Source organism: Chinchilla lanigera, unplaced genomic scaffold (genome assembly GCF_000276665.1).
Source record: "Chinchilla lanigera isolate Chin_1 unplaced genomic scaffold, ChiLan1.0 scaffold00008, whole genome shotgun sequence".
Taxonomy (NCBI): Eukaryota; Metazoa; Chordata; class Mammalia; order Rodentia; family Chinchillidae; genus Chinchilla; species Chinchilla lanigera.
Genome location: NW_004955409.1, coordinates 11,018,118 through 11,034,725, shown reverse-complemented (window position 1 = coordinate 11,034,725; position 16,608 = coordinate 11,018,118). Strand labels below are relative to the sequence as shown.

Genomic DNA, 16,608 nt, shown 5'->3' with positions numbered 1-16,608 from the left:
TCACAGAGACAATTTAAATCTTTAAGTCATAGAAAAATTTAAAATACTTTATTGGAGTTATCTAGAAAATTTGAGAATGGCTACTCTTTGGTATTTATAAATGTAATAGTTTCTGTGGCTACTTCCGTAGAGGCACTTATGGGATCGGAAAATACAAATTGAATCATTCTAGCACCTTGTAATATAAATAGAAATGCACTGATGCAGAGGTAAGAAAACTTAGAACTTCTGGTGGGAAACTGTAAGTTGGTTCTTTCCCATCAGTTCTGCATAACCTTCTCTAACTACATCAACACTGATGGTATTCGGGATGGTATTTTTATACTGAACACATGTGTTCTCATTTCTTGGCCAGAAAAAATCATAGGAAAAACAAGGTTCAGGTTCTTATGTTCTTAATTGATTCTTATTTGAATGAATTTGGCCTTTTAAATATGTTCACAAGATGTTGCTTTTAATAAGCAACTATTAAAATGACCTTTTTAAAGAATTTCCATTAACAACTTTTGTTTTTAAAAATACAGTAGTAAAGATTGAGGTATAAACTTTTCACAAAATATACTTAGTCTTTTTGCACTAAAAATGTTCATCTTGTATGTCTAGGAACTTCTAATGACCAATTTCTTTTTCACTTTCTTCCTTTGCAGTAAATGTTCATTAGGGTCAAGATTCTGCTTGTAAACATCAGGTCCTTCTTTACATTACGGAATTCATTTTCTTCCTGTGGGGGAAAAGGGCAATCAGTGGTGAATATCCTGTAACCAAGTTGGAACATCTTTTTTACTTGTATGTATTAAGCTCAGTAGTGGAGAGGACAGCGGTAGCAGTGTCAGCAGCGGCAGGAGGAATGGGTTACTACAGATCTCCCTCTGTACCCTGCTAGGCAATCCAGAGGTGATTCTTGAAGCGTGTCTGTTTACCTGGTGGGCAGTAGGGATAGACTACAGTTATCCCATAGAGGTGAGACCGCTGCTCGGGGAGATACTCATCAATAAACTGGCCGCTGTCCTTGTTGACTGATATAACACCATCCCTGGTAACAGCAAGAGAGGATTCATGGAAAGTGAGTCACTGCTAAATAGAAGATACAACCTTTTATACCTAGTAAAAACTTTCAGTAGAGAAAAATCTCTGCCAGCCTTCTAGAGTACATTTTTTAAATCAGTTTAGCCAAGAGTTTGGATTTAGGGAAAATGTTTGTACTCTCAAGGTGGTCCCATGAGCAGAATCACCTGGGAACGTGTAGGCTTTGCAAGTTCCAGGGCCCCCTTAAACCTACCCACTAGAAACCCTGGGATGGAACTCAGCGTTACGGTTCAGTATTGGGAAATCCTGGTCCTCACTAAAGACAGAACCACTGGTTTGAGTTGGTTGTCCCCATTCTAGCTGCTTGCAGAGGCACATGAACATCTACTAAAGAACATGCCTGAGCCTCATGCCAAGCCAGTTAATTGTAGGGAATGGGTAGAAGGACCTAGAAGTTTTGTTTTGTTCTCAAAGTGTCCTCCAGATCCTCATTAGAGACTAGTCTAAATAGTGTTTTCAGTCTCCCAGGTACACAGCAAGTCTGTGTTGACGTTTACCCTTCAGAAGTTGTGGCTAATTTGAGAGATACAAACTCGTAGCTACTCTTAAGGGTAACCAACACTGGACCCAAGCCCTCCTCAGGGTGAAAAGAACAACTCTAACCCCCTGCCTAGATAACGAACCTCACAGTACCCACTAGTCACCAATTGAGGACATCTTTTTAGTTTAAAGAATAGATTTAGGGGGCTGGGGATTTAGCTCAGTGGCAAAGCGCCTGCCTGGCAAGCGCAAGGTCGTGAGTTCGGTTCCCGGTACCGGAGAAAAACAAACAAAAAAGAATAGATTTAGAAAAATGTGCTTTCTTTTTCTTGATAGTGTATTATCAAAGAGCTTTGCTCCTTTCAGCTACTTATGAGCAACACTATTACATTTCTGGGTCAAATACAGTACATACATGATTTTAAAGTCGTAAGCCCTTAAAGACTGTTACATACTGATGAGATAATGAAACAGCTCGGCCAAGCGCCTCATGACTAAGTTGGCTTTGCCGAACCCATAGTGTGCTCTCGAGCCCGGGGTGCCCGACTCACCTCCTCCAGTCCGTGTGGTAGAAGTGATCTGTGTAGCTGACGATGCTGAAGGGGTAGTTGAGGTTATTCTGGATGGCACGCCGTCCAGTTCCATCAGGTAGTGTACATTCCAGTTTCTTCGTTCCTTTGAAAACAACGGAGAGGGGAAGTGAGACCCGGGCAGAAAACAACCCAGCTCCTGTGCCAGAAAGGCTAGTGGGAGATTCTCCAGGGAAACAAAGGCAGAAACAAAACAGGACACTTCACGGCCATTGCAGCCACACAAATAAGCAGTTATAATGTCCTGTTCTAGTACTAATCTCTAGTTCAGTAGCACTCAGGTGCGTCAGTTCACAAACTTAATTTGTTCCAAGATTGTGGGATAGATGGCTACGGTCATGTTTATCACCTGATGCAGATTTCGCAAAGCAAAACAATTCTGCCAAACCAAACTATTCGCAAACAAAAGTGTTCGTGAGCTGAGTTCCTGCTGTATTGTAATGAAAAGCACACAACAAAACCAAACCTGGGCGTTAAATGTATTTTAAGGTATTCTGCCATCACTTTTCAAAGACTGTCCGCACCAACATAACATACCAATTTTAAGTAAGGAGTGTTTATGATACTGGCCCAAAACACAAAATAACCACTATGTATCTAGGTCTGTAAGTTCAGCAGTGGCTAGTATTTAAATGCAAGTATGCCAAGTGCTCATGTTGGAGCAGGTGAGCAGCACAGACTAAATGCCTAATTCAGTCTCCCTTTACTCCACTTCCAAAAGTGATTACAAAATTGTTCTTTCTGACCTTACAGATCAAATCGATTTGCTGTACTGGTATGAACTTAAATCAAGACCTAGAGGGTAGAATTTGGTTTTGTGGTAAGCTCTGTCTGCAAACCCACTGCCCTGCATTTCGTCAGTGTTACCTGCATCCGCCCAGCACAGCAGTTTGGAGAAGGGGTCAAAGGTTAACCCATTGGGTAATCCAATGTCTTTATTGACCAAAATTCTTCTGTCTTCTCCATCTAAAGAAGATGTTTCAATTTTAGGAGCTTCTCTGTTCCAGTCGGTCCAGTACAAGTTGCTGTAGGTAAATTTTTAAAAATCTAGATTGTAAAAGAATAGCTGCTGTGCAGGCGGTGGGGGATGCAGCTCAGTGGTAGAGCACTTACCTAACAGGTGGGAAGCCCTGGGTTCGATCCCTAGCACCCCGCTGCCCCCATAAAAAGCCATCCATCCATGGTAGCTGTACCACTGATTTCCATCTGCAGGTATGCTTAGCTTTAAGTAATGCCCCTGAGCTTGGGCTAGATTTAGTGTTTTGCTTCTAGTGAGTGGGATGTGACATCAGTGATGGGACATCACTTCCAACATTAGGTCTCACTGGCTTCTGTAACCCCTTTTGCTCCCACTGAGAGAAGCCGGATGCCACGCTGCAAGCTAGCCTACAGAGACAAAAGGTACTTATTTGCCCAGGAATCCGCAGCCAGCCAGGACACAAGGCCTGCAGCAGCACACACAATGTGCTTAGAAGTGGGCCTGCCCCTGAGCTTTGAGGTCACCCTGCTTGGCCAGTACCTTAGCTGCATCCTTGTGAGAGCTCAGAGGCCTTCAGTAAACCACACCAGACTTCTGACTCACAGCGAGATAATGTTTGTCTTCTTAAGCCACCAAGATTTTAAGCAGTGTGTTACACAGCAGTGGATAACTCAGACACAGCCATGTTCTATTTTTACCTGTAGCACAAGGTTTTCTGATACTTCCAACTGTGGAAGAAGTCATCATTTTAAAGCCCTATCAAAATCCTCACCTCTGACTCAACTGCACAGACACCCTTAAATTTATTGAAATCTTGAACTAGATCTTTGGCTTAAAATTTAAAGAAATAAAGTTGTTGTGGGGGAGGTGGCTTTAGAAACCATGGAACTTGGGCCAGAGGTGTGAGAGGAAAGTCTTCCAGGAGTTACACAGTGTGACCTCTGCTAAAGCAGAATCTCTGGGCCCTGAGGTGGACATTGAGTGAGCACTTTATGTTTTAAATGCCTTCGTAAGTGCAAAATATTCATTTAACATCTACAATACATGCTCTCATTAATTGGAAATGCAATCTATTGACATAGGTTCATAGTTTAAGCAGATGTTGAAAGCACTTTTTATGAGGTAGTGTTTTGTACAAGCAATGGACGCTGAGAGTGTGTCAGCTGAACTACAGAGAAAACCAGAGAGGCGTGAGAGGAAAGGAAACGCTCACGAGGTTGCCCTGCCGTTCTGCCTGATCTGACCTGTATAGCACTAAGGATGATCTGAGATACTGAAAACAGTCTTGAACAAGCTCACATAGACCCAAATCATACGGTACAAATTACTCATGGATTGTTTAAGGAAGAAAGTAAGGTTTATAGGAAGAGAGATACACAGGAAGATCTAACAACTAAGCCCTTGAGCAGTGGTGGAAGATTTAGTTACGTGTGTTATATTAGTCCTTTAGTGTTACTGTTTGCTGTCTTGATAAGGAACAAAGTTGTTCTGCTTTCATCTTTGTGAGGGTGTCTGGGATTTGAACCCAGGGCTTCGCACATGCTTTGCTTTCATCTTAAACTCGTGGCTGTGATCTGGATTTCAGCTTTAAAATGTGCCTCTTCCTCTCAACCAGGAAGCACATGGCCAAGGCAGCTTCCTCTGGTTGTACGCCCGGCATCAGAACTAATAAGCCCCCTAAACGGACCACTCTGAGGCCCTGCACTTGGTCCTTGTAAGTCGAAAACCACCTGGCTTAAGGTTTTCGTTACCGATTTGAAGGGCTTCTCTGGAATTCTGCGGGGTAGAAGTTCTACTTAAATATGGCGAGAGCTTCTCAAATATGAAAATCTACCCCATTCCACTGACCAAGTCTTACTCATTTTATCTTGACTTTCACTGAAGTCACAACCAGGACAGAAGAATAAAGTGCCCAGTATCTGAGCTTTGATGACTCACCCCAAGTACGGCAGAGGGAAACACTGCTGTGGGGTGAAGAGTAGGGCTTCTAACGTGCTGCAGACCCACTTCCTCTATATAGCAGAAGAGTATACTTACTCTGTATAGTAAGACAGCCCCCAGCCCTCTGACCACACTACCTGAACTCTGCACCTCACAGCACAGCTGCATAGGATTCTCAGCTGTTCACTGTTTTCTTTTCTCCTAACAATGTAAACTCCATGAAAGAACACACCCTGTCTTTGCCTGGAAGAGTGCCTGACGCCTAACAGGTCCTCAACCCATATTTGCTCAGTCAGTGCATTGGAGCTCTCACTCTCCTTCTCCCCCGCCCTGCTGTGTTTAATGTCCATGAGCTTGCAACTGGGATCTCTGGGGAAGGGAAGGGACCGAGGGAAGCCCAGCTGACCCTCGGATCGGGTCCACGGCGATGGCGCGGGGATTCACTAGGTCCGTGTGGAAGAGGACCTTGCGCTCGGAGCCATCCAGCCTGGCCCTCTCTATCTTATCCAGGCCGCTGTCTGTCCAGTACATGGTCCTCCGGAAGTGGTCGATAGCAAGTCCTTCCGGGCTTATCAGACCTGAAACGGGAACAAAGGTGGAGCTGGAGCAAGCACAGGGTGGGAAGGGTGTAGAACTCAAGCAGAGATCTGCAGTGTTTGAGCAGCTTAAAAAGAAAAGAGCCTGAGCGTCTCTAAATCCCCAGAACCAGGTGAGTAGAGAAAGCGATGCTTTTGTTACTTGGGTTACCACCGCTAGCTCTGCACTTACAGACCCACTACACGGGTGGCACCAAGCACGCAGGGTGCTGGGCAGGCAGCAGAACCTGCCACTATCCCCCAGACCCTGAACTCTTACTTTTTTTCTTTTAAGAAGAGTTCATCATCCTCAGAATCACCTTTACATTCTTTACGTGTGAACATGTTTGTTCACAGAGGGGCCAATCTTGTACAGCTCACTATAAAATGACTTGCACAGAACTTAACCTTCCTGTTAGATGAAAAGAGGGAAGACTTCCGCATTAAACCGTCCAGTGACTTAGTAAAATAACAAAAGCGTGCGCTGCTGAGTGAAGCCACTCACCTGAGGTAATGATAGTCTCAGGCTCTGCTCCTGGCTCCAGGCTGGCACGGCTGATTGTTCGTCCAGCGACATCTGTCCAGTACACCATCCTTTCCCGGCAGTCGTAGTCAATTCCCACAACTATGGAGCCCTTCACGGACCAAATCATAAAATCAGACTGAGATTTTCTTGAATCTCCCTCAAGTTCGTGTCCATGCGTAGCTGCAATAAGCAACTCTGCACTGAGTTTTGTAGGCAACAGAGAGTGGTTAGCTACGTAGGCAGCGGAGACCTCTCTGGAGTCAAAGGTGGGCCACTTACTCTGTGACACTAGTACTTAACCTCTTTGTGCCTTTGTGTCCTCAATTTGCAAATGAGGCCAGTAGCAGCCTCAATTCTGCTGCTACAAAAGTTAATACCATAAATGCACAGAAAGTGTCAATCAGTGGTTAGTATACAGCAAGGCCATGAAATAAGTGCTACTGCCAGTGGTAGTAAAAGCAGTAATTTGATGGGGAAAAAAAGTCAGCCCCTTCCATGATTAAAAGACATCGGTTCAGCAAAATAAGACCTTAGTATCTGAACAAAAGCTAAATCCTTTCAAGTGTTATTGGTACTTTTTGAAAGAGCCTTTCTAAAATTTCTCAACATTTTTCTCTTGCCCTGTGAACAGATTGAGATCTATGCCCTACTTAAGGTACAATTACCCATCCTCCCACTTACAGTAAACAAAGCAAGTCTTCCGTTGTATTTTGTATAAAAAAAAAAAAATCTGTAATTTGATGCAGTAAAGAACTGGGAAATTGCGGCCACCCAACCTCGGCTGACAAGGTCTCCCCCCCTTTCTTACTGCTAAATAATGATTATCTTTGATTATAATGCAGACACTGCACATTCTTTCCCTCAGCTCCACAGAGGACTTGCTCTATTTGGTTACAAACCTAGACTCCTGCTCTGAGGGACCCAGCAGACATGCAAAGCAGACATGCAGAGGGCATCTGACGGTCCCTGAGGCTACGTCAGCTCCCACCTTGGCCAGCAGAGCCTCCTGGGGCTTCGCCTGAATTGGGCCACTGAGAGAGCAATCAGCACAGCAGATTACTAAGGCTGTGCAAAAGCAGGCAGTTTACACAGGGTGGGGAACCTAAGATCAGCGATACTTTTACTTGAAAATTAGCAAATCATTAGTTCCATGCAAGAATACACATTCAAGAGGTCGGGGATATAGCTCAGCGGCATAAGCACCTGCCTGGCAAGTGCGAAGTCATGCGTTCAATTCCCAGTACCAAAAAAAAAAAGAAAGAATACACATTCATATGGGATTCCATTAACCCAGGCAACCATGATATCCACAACCTATGTAATGACTTCAGAGTCTCTTACAAAGAAATTCCCAGTGTGAGTAAATTTTCCCACAGTGTACTTGTACTTATGTCTTGTTTCTTCCTGCTCCACCACCGAAGCCACCCCAGCCTCTGCCCCCATCAGGGACACTTCAGAGATGCCTTGGAGCCATCTCATGTAGCCAGAATAAAAGATGGCCAGCGTGAGGTGACCGCAACATCCCAGTTTCTGCCTCTGAGAAACTTTTACAAAACATGCTTGAGTTTGCTGAGAGGGAAAATCCCTCTAATCTTAAGGTAGAAGAAAATACATCCTTTTCTGAACACTGGCTGCTGTTAAGCTTGTCGGGAATCAAATAAGTGGCTCATTAACAAGTAAATAACACGGGGGCTGTGCTCTTTTTCTCATGGATGAGCAAATATGCTGAGCGTAAGTTTAGAAATAGGCAAATTCCAACTGTATCTGTCAATGTCTTTCTGGGGGAACCCTTTCTCTTTACCCCATTTTACAGAAGAAATCCCTCTCTGAATTGTGACAGAGAGGCTTTAGAAATAGGCAAATTCCAGCTGTGTCTATCAATGTCTTTCTGGGGGAACGCTTTCTCTTTACCCCATTTTACAGAAGAAATCTCTCTGAATTCTGACAGGCTGCTGGCGAAGCAGCAAGCTTCCCAGGGGAAAGCTTCGGCCCCTCCTTCCCGGCATTACCCTCCCCGAATCTTCACTGCAAAGGAATCGAAGAGGCCAGCCAAAGCGACACAGCCGGAAAGGGAGGGAGGGACAGCGAGGCTGTGGAGGTCTACTTTCCACTTGGGGCCCTCACTGACACCGGAAACCACACTCTGTAGCTGCCACCTCCTGTCCTTTAGGCTTCCAGGACCTTGCAGATGTCTGACATGGCAAGAACACCGGGAACTTGGGTTAAGCTTCTGCCAGTCTACCCCAGGATCACCACCCAGCCTCGCAAAGCATGACCGCGAGCTCTCAGAAGAGTGGCCGTGGGCCATCAGATGTCACTCCCTGAAAGAAAGCCAGACCCACAGAGGGAAATCCTTTGCCCTGGGCCTCCCTGCACTTTCTTAGAAGCCCTACAAGCCCCGCCCCCAGAGCCCCACTTTACATGCAGAGACAGCAGGGTCTTGGCCGCATCCTTCAGAAGCCTGGTGCCATTGAGGGGCAAGTGGCCGATCTGCTGGCCCTGGGCATACAGCAGGAAGGTGCCCACAGGTGGGGGGGTCACATCAGGCCTCGGCGTGGGGTGGACGGTGGGCGGAGCGACGGTGGGTATACCTGCGCGTGGGAAAGCAGGAGGGTGCGGGGCAGGGGGAGGAGAAACAAGGGCGGGCGGGGAGAGGACGACAAGTTACTTTCTCACGTACCAGCGCCTCCAAATATATCAAAAGTTCTTCACCCTAACCAGATGTGCTCCAGATGTTCTTCAAAAGGAATCCTAATTTCTAGAGTTTTTTTTTTTCAAGAATCAATTATGTAAATCACTGCCAATTACTAGGGAGGAAAGACAACAAAACACTCCCCTCAGAACAAAGAAAAGAAGGGGTTTTTGGTTGTTTTTGAAGGGATAAAACTTCTTTGGGGCCGCAGGGTGACACTGTCCCCGGGTGGGGAGGGGAGGAAACGAAGGTTGGAGTGAGTCCCAGCTGCTCTCATTACAGCAACTGCTAATGACAAAACCAAAACGAACTCCAAGCTGGGACTGTGCCGGGAACAAGCTGTCAAACCAACAGGGCGGAGGGATGAAGTGACTTCTTCCATCAGACATGGCGACCCCTCCCATCCCCGCCGTCACCTGCCACCTGCCATGCGCCATGTCACTACGGAGACGCGTGGGTGTCTGAGGGGAGCCCGGGGTTGACAACACTTACATGCAGGGGTGACGCCGGGCTGCGAGCGCGTGCCCTGCACCTCTCTGCCGTCCTTGTCCACGCACCAGCAGAAGTCGCTCTTCCCATGGCACTGCAGGGGTGTGAAGTGGCCCAGGTCATCGCACTGGGGCACATACTGGTCATCCCGGGGCGCGCCGCCGTAGTGCTCCAGCAAGCTTTCCTTCCAGCGCTCGCAGACAGTCCGGGGCCTCTGGGTGGGCTCTGAGCAGATGGGGAGACAAAGCCTTTGATTGCCAGCCAAGGACAGAAGGTAGCTGGAGGTCCCCACACCTAACCTCTGGGCCTCCCTCCGCCTCCTGGCGAGGAATGAGGCCTCAGCCCAGCCCCTGGGTGTTAGGCCGGGGAAGCAATTGAGCTCCAAGCAGGTCCCTGTGAGAGTCAGGACTCCAGTCTCCCCACGCTGGGAGGATCCACCATCAAAGCTGGGTCACATCCGGAAAGAAGAGGAGGAGGCCGGATCTGCAGCCCGGCGCTCACTCATGCTGGGGACGGGACGATCTCGCTAAGGCCAGAAGGGGCCCACGGCGACAGCCCACCTGCACCCTGGGCAGCTCTGCTAACAGACTGTGCAGACTCTCTGGGGGACTTTCGCACTTGCTTCAGTCTCTGAGATGTGTAGCTGAGAAAACCATCTTGAGCCTGGCTCGTGCACATCTTAGCGCTGCTGAAAGCCAGGCAGCAGCTTGAAGCTGAGCCTCAGACCATGGGCCAAAAGCTTCGTTTCTAGCAGTCCTTTGGTCTCCCTACCCAGAGACTGCCTCAAAGCTGGTCTTTTCTGCAGGCTGTCCCCTCTTTGCTCCAGCGTCTCCCTTCTGGCCTCCTTGCTCATGGCATGGCTTCTGTTGCAGAGGCTTCCCTCCCAGACACCTGGCCGTGGAGGCTCTGTCCCAAGCACAGGTGGTTCTGTCAGAAAAGATTCTATTGCCGGGTATTGAAACAACTCATTCATTTACAACAGGGTTACCTGAAAAGGATCGCTTAAAAGAGAGGAAGAGCTTCTGCTTTTTACTTCCTGCGACGAGAAGCCTAGGGTCCACAGAATCACACAGCCAAGAGCCTCCTTGCGCTACCATCTTCGGGTGTGTAATAGCAATCTCAGAGTAACACAAACAATACATTGCCCATCCACCTGCTCTTCCAGTCTTCCCAGTATCAGTAAGGAGCACCTCTGATTTCTCATTGCTCACACACAATCATCCTTGACCCCTTTCTCTTGCTCTCCAGAGGGGATATGTCATAAAATCTTGTCACTTCTACCTTCAAAACACATTTGGGATAACTTTAGTCCTTCCTACTTCCTGGTTGCAGGCCCTTCACCCAGTAACACTGGGGCCTGCCCCTGGCTGTCCTCCTTCCACTCTCCTGGGCTCTCTCTCCTTCCCCCGAAACCCCTGTAAACTCAACCAGCAGCCAGCCTGGTCCATTTCAAACACAGGGGTACTTCACTCCACTCCCTGCCTTAAAACCCTCCCATGACTGCAGAGAACTAAGACATTATGAGACGGTTGCAGCATGAATGGCTCTGTGGGAAGGCAGCAGAATGGAGAATCAACTCCTCCAGGCTCAAACCCAGCCAGCCCCACCGACAGACTCTGGAGGTCTGGATCAATAGGCACCCTTCGGTCTGCAGCTGCAGCTCCTCCACCACGGGAAGCAAGGTTCTCTTTGCAACCTCTGGAGAGAGTACTCTGACCTCCTTACCCATGCGTGGCTCAAGGAATCAGGAGTGGGAAATGCTACTCCCTCCAATGCTTACTGTCCCCTTCAAGGTGGGATACTGCGGGGAAGTGCCCAACACTGTCCCCACCCACACTCAACTCTGAAGACCCGTGCTTGTCTCAGGCACCACCCAACAAGGTCCATCTCTTGGTCTGGAATGCAGACACACAGCAGTCCGCAGCTGGGAAACGGGGCTCAGATACTCGTCCATGGCCATCTCTCTCATTCCTTGCTGTTTGAAGCTACTTTTCAATCCAGCCATGAGTTTATTTCTCTTCTGCTTCTCTTTGGCAGGGGCTTAAATATTTTGAAATCTTGGGCACAGAGAGTCTTCACCCGCCTCGAGTCAACCCCATTATGCAGATGAAACTAATCAGAACCTTGCAGCCAAAACCAAACCAGTACCAAGGGAGAAGTCTGGCCATGAGAAAGTCTGCACAGAAGAATGTGTCCCGATTTCAGCCTTCAGCTCAAGACACCGTCTTTAACACATGCTTTCCTTTACAAAGTACACAGAATTCTAAACCATTCTCCTAAGGTACCTTCGAACCATCTGATTTTTTCAAATCCCAGATACAACAGAACCTAGACTTTTCAAAGAGAAGCCAAAAATGAATGGAATGTCTATGTACTTTTTTTTTTTTACTTGCAGAATTTTTTTTCTAAAACTTGGGACAGGCGGGGACTAAGAGTATCCCTGTGGGTCAAGGCCATGACCAATTTTTATCTATATAAACCTTAGAACCACTGAAGTCCTGGCCGTAACAATTAAGATTGTTAAAGAACCAAAATTATCCGTAATTCTTGCAAGGGCATGATGGGGCACACCTATAATCCCAGCACTCGGGATGCTGAGGCAGGAGGACCTTTGCGAGTTCAAGGCCAGCCTGGGCTACAAAGTGAGTTCAAGACCAGCCTGAACTGCATGGTAAGACCCTGTCTCAAAAAGACAAAAAAAATACATATTGGTAACTCTTGAGATCTGTTTACTCTTATAATCCATTAAAAGCCAAGAATAGCATGATATTTCTGGAATCTTTCTTTCTGGTAAAAATGGCACCCCACATCAGTGCCGTTCTGTCTCTTCAGAGCTTCTGATTTTGGATACACAGTTTCCTTACCCTGTAAGTACCTGATGCCTATATAAGCTTACAAGTAAAGGAATCAGTTTGGCTAAAATGGTATTGAACCAGTCCTCTGTCCTTCATCACAGAGTTCTTCTATAATAATAACAATTATATCATTTTATGCATCTTTAAACAATTCAGTAAGGAGCACCTGCTAAGCATGGCCCACCCAATGGGACAAGCTCAGGTGATGGCAAATATTCATCTCAACCTCTCGACTGTAGAAGCATCAGGAAGATTCCTGTGCCTTTTATGATATTGAATATAATTTTTGTTTTTTCTTCCCGGTACCGGGAATTGAACTCATGACCTTGCACTTGCCAGGCAGGCGCTGTGCCGCTGAGCTAAGTCCCCAGCCCTCCTGTGCCTTTTATGAAGGCAGCAGAGGCAAGAGGGATTCCCCCATCGCTGTTCTGGGGAGGCTAGTGCAAGCTGGGCTCGGGGTTGGAGAAAACTAGCTGGGTCCGCCCCCAGACGTTTCAGTGATTTTCCCATCCATACTAACACAGCCTTCAGACTGCTTCCTGTAACTCAGAGAAGCAGGGAGAGAGTTAGCTGCAGGGCAGCTTTTCTCCCAGACAAGATGCTAGTGTGGCCAGGCCCTCCGCTCTCTGAGATCTTTCACGGTGGCCTCAGCCCGACAAGATACTCAACCACAGCCCCAGGTCTGGAACTCAAGAAGGGTCTCAGGGGCTGGAGTTCACTGTGAACGAAGACTCCGCCGTGTGCACGTCCGTACGTCCCAATAATAGAAACACACACGTAGCTGTGCACAGCTCATACAAGTGCTCCTCAGAGAACAGAGGACACATCCAAGGACGGTGAGAGCCAGCGCTGTGTCCGAGTGGCCTGGGAGGGCTGATCATCTACCCCACATCAGTGCCGTTCTGCTCTTCAGACCTTCTGATTTTGGGTATGCAGTTTCTTTACCCTGTAAGTACCTCATGCCTATACAAGGGGTAATCAAAGTATATAATGGATGTTTAGATTTTAAAATTTTGTTACAGCTGGAAGTGGTAGTGCATGCCTGTAATCCCAGCACTTGAGAGGCTGAGGCAGGAGGATTGTTGTGAGTTTGAGGCTAGCCTAAGCTACACAGTAAGTTCAAGGCCAGCCTGAATTACATGGTGAGATCCTGTCTCAAAAAAATTAAAAAATAAAAATGTTATTACAGGAAGAGACACATTGCCCTTAATACCCTTCAAAAAACTCCTCCTCACTTCAAACACTTATCTCATCCTTCTTGCCACTTTCTGAAGCAGACCTGGAAGCCCTCTTTTGTGAGTGTCTTTACAAAGTGTGATTAAAAAAAAAAAAACCTGGTGACTGCTGCAGCCAAGCATCATCCAATGGAAAGGCAGGTTCATAAAAGCATTACGGTGTGTCCTCATCCATCTTACCTACTGGGTCCGGTACCAGGCAGCTTCTGGCTCTTTGCAAAAGTCAAAATGACCATGAAAGGTAAATATTTTGAATCAATTCAGGACCCTGAGGCAGCCAGGACAGTGCAACTAAAGACACTCATGAAAGAGAACCCTAGAACTGCTTCAGAAAGTGGCAAGAACGATGGGATAAGTGTGTTCAAACAAGGGCAGTATTTTGAGGAGGGATCAGTGTCTTTTACCCTAATAATTTTTTTAAAAATTTAAATACTCGCCATATTCTCTAATCACACTGTTCATGTGTAAGGTAGCCCTGTCCTCATGGGCCAAAAGCACTGTCCAGTGGTGCATTCAGAGAGTAGAGCAGTCCACGGCATCCACATGAACATGCCCAGAGACTTTGGAGAGGACACGTCAGACTCCGTCCAGCCCCTGAGACACAAAGCTGAAGTCTGAGAAGCTCCAGGCTAGTGGCCATCACTGCATAGTGCTGGCCTTGCTCCCTCAGAGCCGTCCTCAGGATACTTACTCCTGCCTCCCTAGTGCAAATGGCTGCTGTTCAATAAGCCCACGAGGCATCGCATCGCAATCATACTCATCACAGTGAAACAGGTGACGAGGACAGTGAACCAGAGCTGCCATTGGGAAGGATGAGGGCCGGCTCCTACCCCATGCCTGTGTGGGTGCGAATAACTTGTTATGGGTAAAGCAGGCAGCAGCGGGGAACTAGGGGCCTGAAAACTCCACCCACAGGGCTCCCAGACCAGGCTAAACTGAGTGTGGGCTGAGGATCAGAGAACAACACCATCGAAGGAGCCAGAGCGGTGAGTGCCTGATGTGGCCCCACAGACCTTACCATATGTGCACTGAAAGCCGTCTCCGTGATACCCAGGCTGGCAAAGGCAGGAGAAGGAGCCAGGGGTATTGTAGCAGGTGGCCGCTGGGTGACATCTGTTTTCCGAACATTCATCAACATCTGCAGGGGGCAAGAACAGAGGAAAGGAAGGAAGACGTGACTTCACTGTCCACCACTTGTGTGACTGCACGGCTCAGTGCATGCAGATCAATAAGGCTCATGAGCAGAAAAATGTCAGTACTGAAAAGTAAGTTCACAAGGGAACAAAAGGCCAAGGTACACATGAGTTAACACCTGAGACTAAGAACACTCAGAGTAAAGTAAGCATGGTGGCACATTCCCATCATCCCAGGACTAGGGAGGCTGAGGCAGGAGAATCGCCATGAGTTTGAGGCCAGCTTAGGCTACACATTTGAGTTCAAGACCAGCCTGAATTGCATAATGAGACTCTGCCGAAAAAAAAACCAAAAACCAAGAATGTTCAGTGTGGAAATCAAACAAGTGGCCCCCCACATATAAAAATATCCTGCTGTATATTTCTAGAGCATCTTTCATCTGCAGTGAATTCCCGGAAGTTATTACCTTTAAACAAACCTTTGGACTATAAATCATTAATTTCCTTTTGGTAACATCACAATAAAGATAAATATAGGTAACAATAGTTTCTTTCCCTTTCCATGGCTGACACCATCTTCCTATAATATCCACGCAGAGGTGCGGAGGAGCCAGCTGAGGCTCCGAAGATTTTTTTTCAACTGAGTTAGAAGCACATTCGGTCTTGCCTGATGGGAACCGCCCTTAACCAGAAATTTTATTTTCCACTTTTAAAAGATGAAAAGGAGAAAAAGAAAAAAAATGGGGGCCAAGGATATAGCTCAGCGGCATAAGCTCTTGCCTGGTGAGCCTGAGGTCATGAGTTTGATTCCTGGTACCAAAAAAAAAAAAAAAAAGAAAAGGTACCACCACCTTTGAATTAACACATAAACAAAGAAAGTCTAAATTTGTCAGGCATACATCAGTATAAACAATTCAGGGCCCTTGGGGCTCCACATGTTATTTTGAGAATGTTCATAATCATATTTCTCAAGTATGACATCTGAACACTTCCAACAAAAGCCAATTCATATCCCTTTTGATTTTAGTAACCAAAGTGAGCGCAGGCTGACAATAGTAGGCCACGCATCTCAAACACGCCCCTCCCAGAGACAAGATACTGAGAGTGGATGTGTTAACCGAATGCCAGGTGGAGGAGAGGAGCTCGCCTAAGGGCAGCAAGACTTTCAGAGTAAAAGGAGGATAAACAAAGGGTCCAGATCTGATCGAGGCTTGATGAAAAAATAAAACACAGCATCACTCACATTCTTTTTTTTTTTTGGTATTAAAGACTGAACCCAGGGACTTCACACTGAGGTATACCCTCAGCCCTTTTTACATTTTGAGACTGAGTCTCACTAAGGTCAGTGAGTTGCCCTGGTTGGGCTTGAACTTGAGTTCTTCCTGCCTCGGGCTCCCAGAGTGCTGGACTCATAGGTGTGCACCACTGTGTCTGATTTAGAAGCTTTTGAAGAATGTGTGACTGAAAAAGACCGACAGGATGACTGTGTGACTGAGGGTGCACTGTCTGGGAAGCCTGAGACTCCCACCCCGGAAACTGATGTGAATGGGCTGGGAATGGGGGCATTCCTCAGCCGGCCTCTCCTGACCCGGATATGCTCTCTTCTACGGTTCTCCGCCATCTTGCTGTGGCCACCCTCCCGTGTGTGGACACATGTGACACTACAGATAGACATTCCCTTCACTAGAGAGGAAACTCTTGTACTGTAATTAGCAAATCCGCATTCTGCTTAACCTCTACCTGAGGGGAATTTAGCCCGCATATATACGTATCAGTTCCTTTGAGTCTAAAATAAATCCTCCATGGCCAAAGCCATCAAGTCTGACTATCCAGAGAGGCTTTCCTGGGGGAACGGCTGGGCCTTCCTGGTCACCCTCACCTCATGGACTAAGTCAGGAAGTAGTTACCAATATATCTGCAAGGTTAGAAATAAGCAAGGTGTTTCAATTAGCTCCTCAGTTATCCAGAAACAAATCAGCATTGTCACATTTCACGCTCCTTGTGGGCACCCTGTCTTTTCAAAAGGA

At 46.9% G+C, this 16,608-nt stretch overlaps 1 protein-coding gene across 1 annotated transcript in view; it reads right to left on the bottom strand.

Annotated features, from left to right (window-relative positions):
• Positions 1–25: 25 nt before the first annotated feature.
• The window catches only part of Nid2 (nidogen 2 (osteonidogen)), a 58,587-nt gene continuing 42,004 nt past the window's right edge, over positions 26–16,608 (bottom strand). The window contains exons 13-21 of the mRNA XM_005377155.2: positions 14,467–14,586; positions 9,362–9,583; positions 8,599–8,768; positions 6,157–6,286; positions 5,483–5,654; positions 3,024–3,181; positions 2,118–2,241; positions 921–1,033; positions 26–721 (exon numbers count right to left, since the gene is read on the bottom strand). Of these exons, the coding sequence (XP_005377212.1) occupies positions 711–721; positions 921–1,033; positions 2,118–2,241; positions 3,024–3,181; positions 5,483–5,654; positions 6,157–6,286; positions 8,599–8,768; positions 9,362–9,583; positions 14,467–14,586 (1,220 nt within the window). The 3' untranslated portion in view covers positions 26–710. The remainder of the gene's footprint in view (positions 722–920; positions 1,034–2,117; positions 2,242–3,023; positions 3,182–5,482; positions 5,655–6,156; positions 6,287–8,598; positions 8,769–9,361; positions 9,584–14,466; positions 14,587–16,608) is intronic.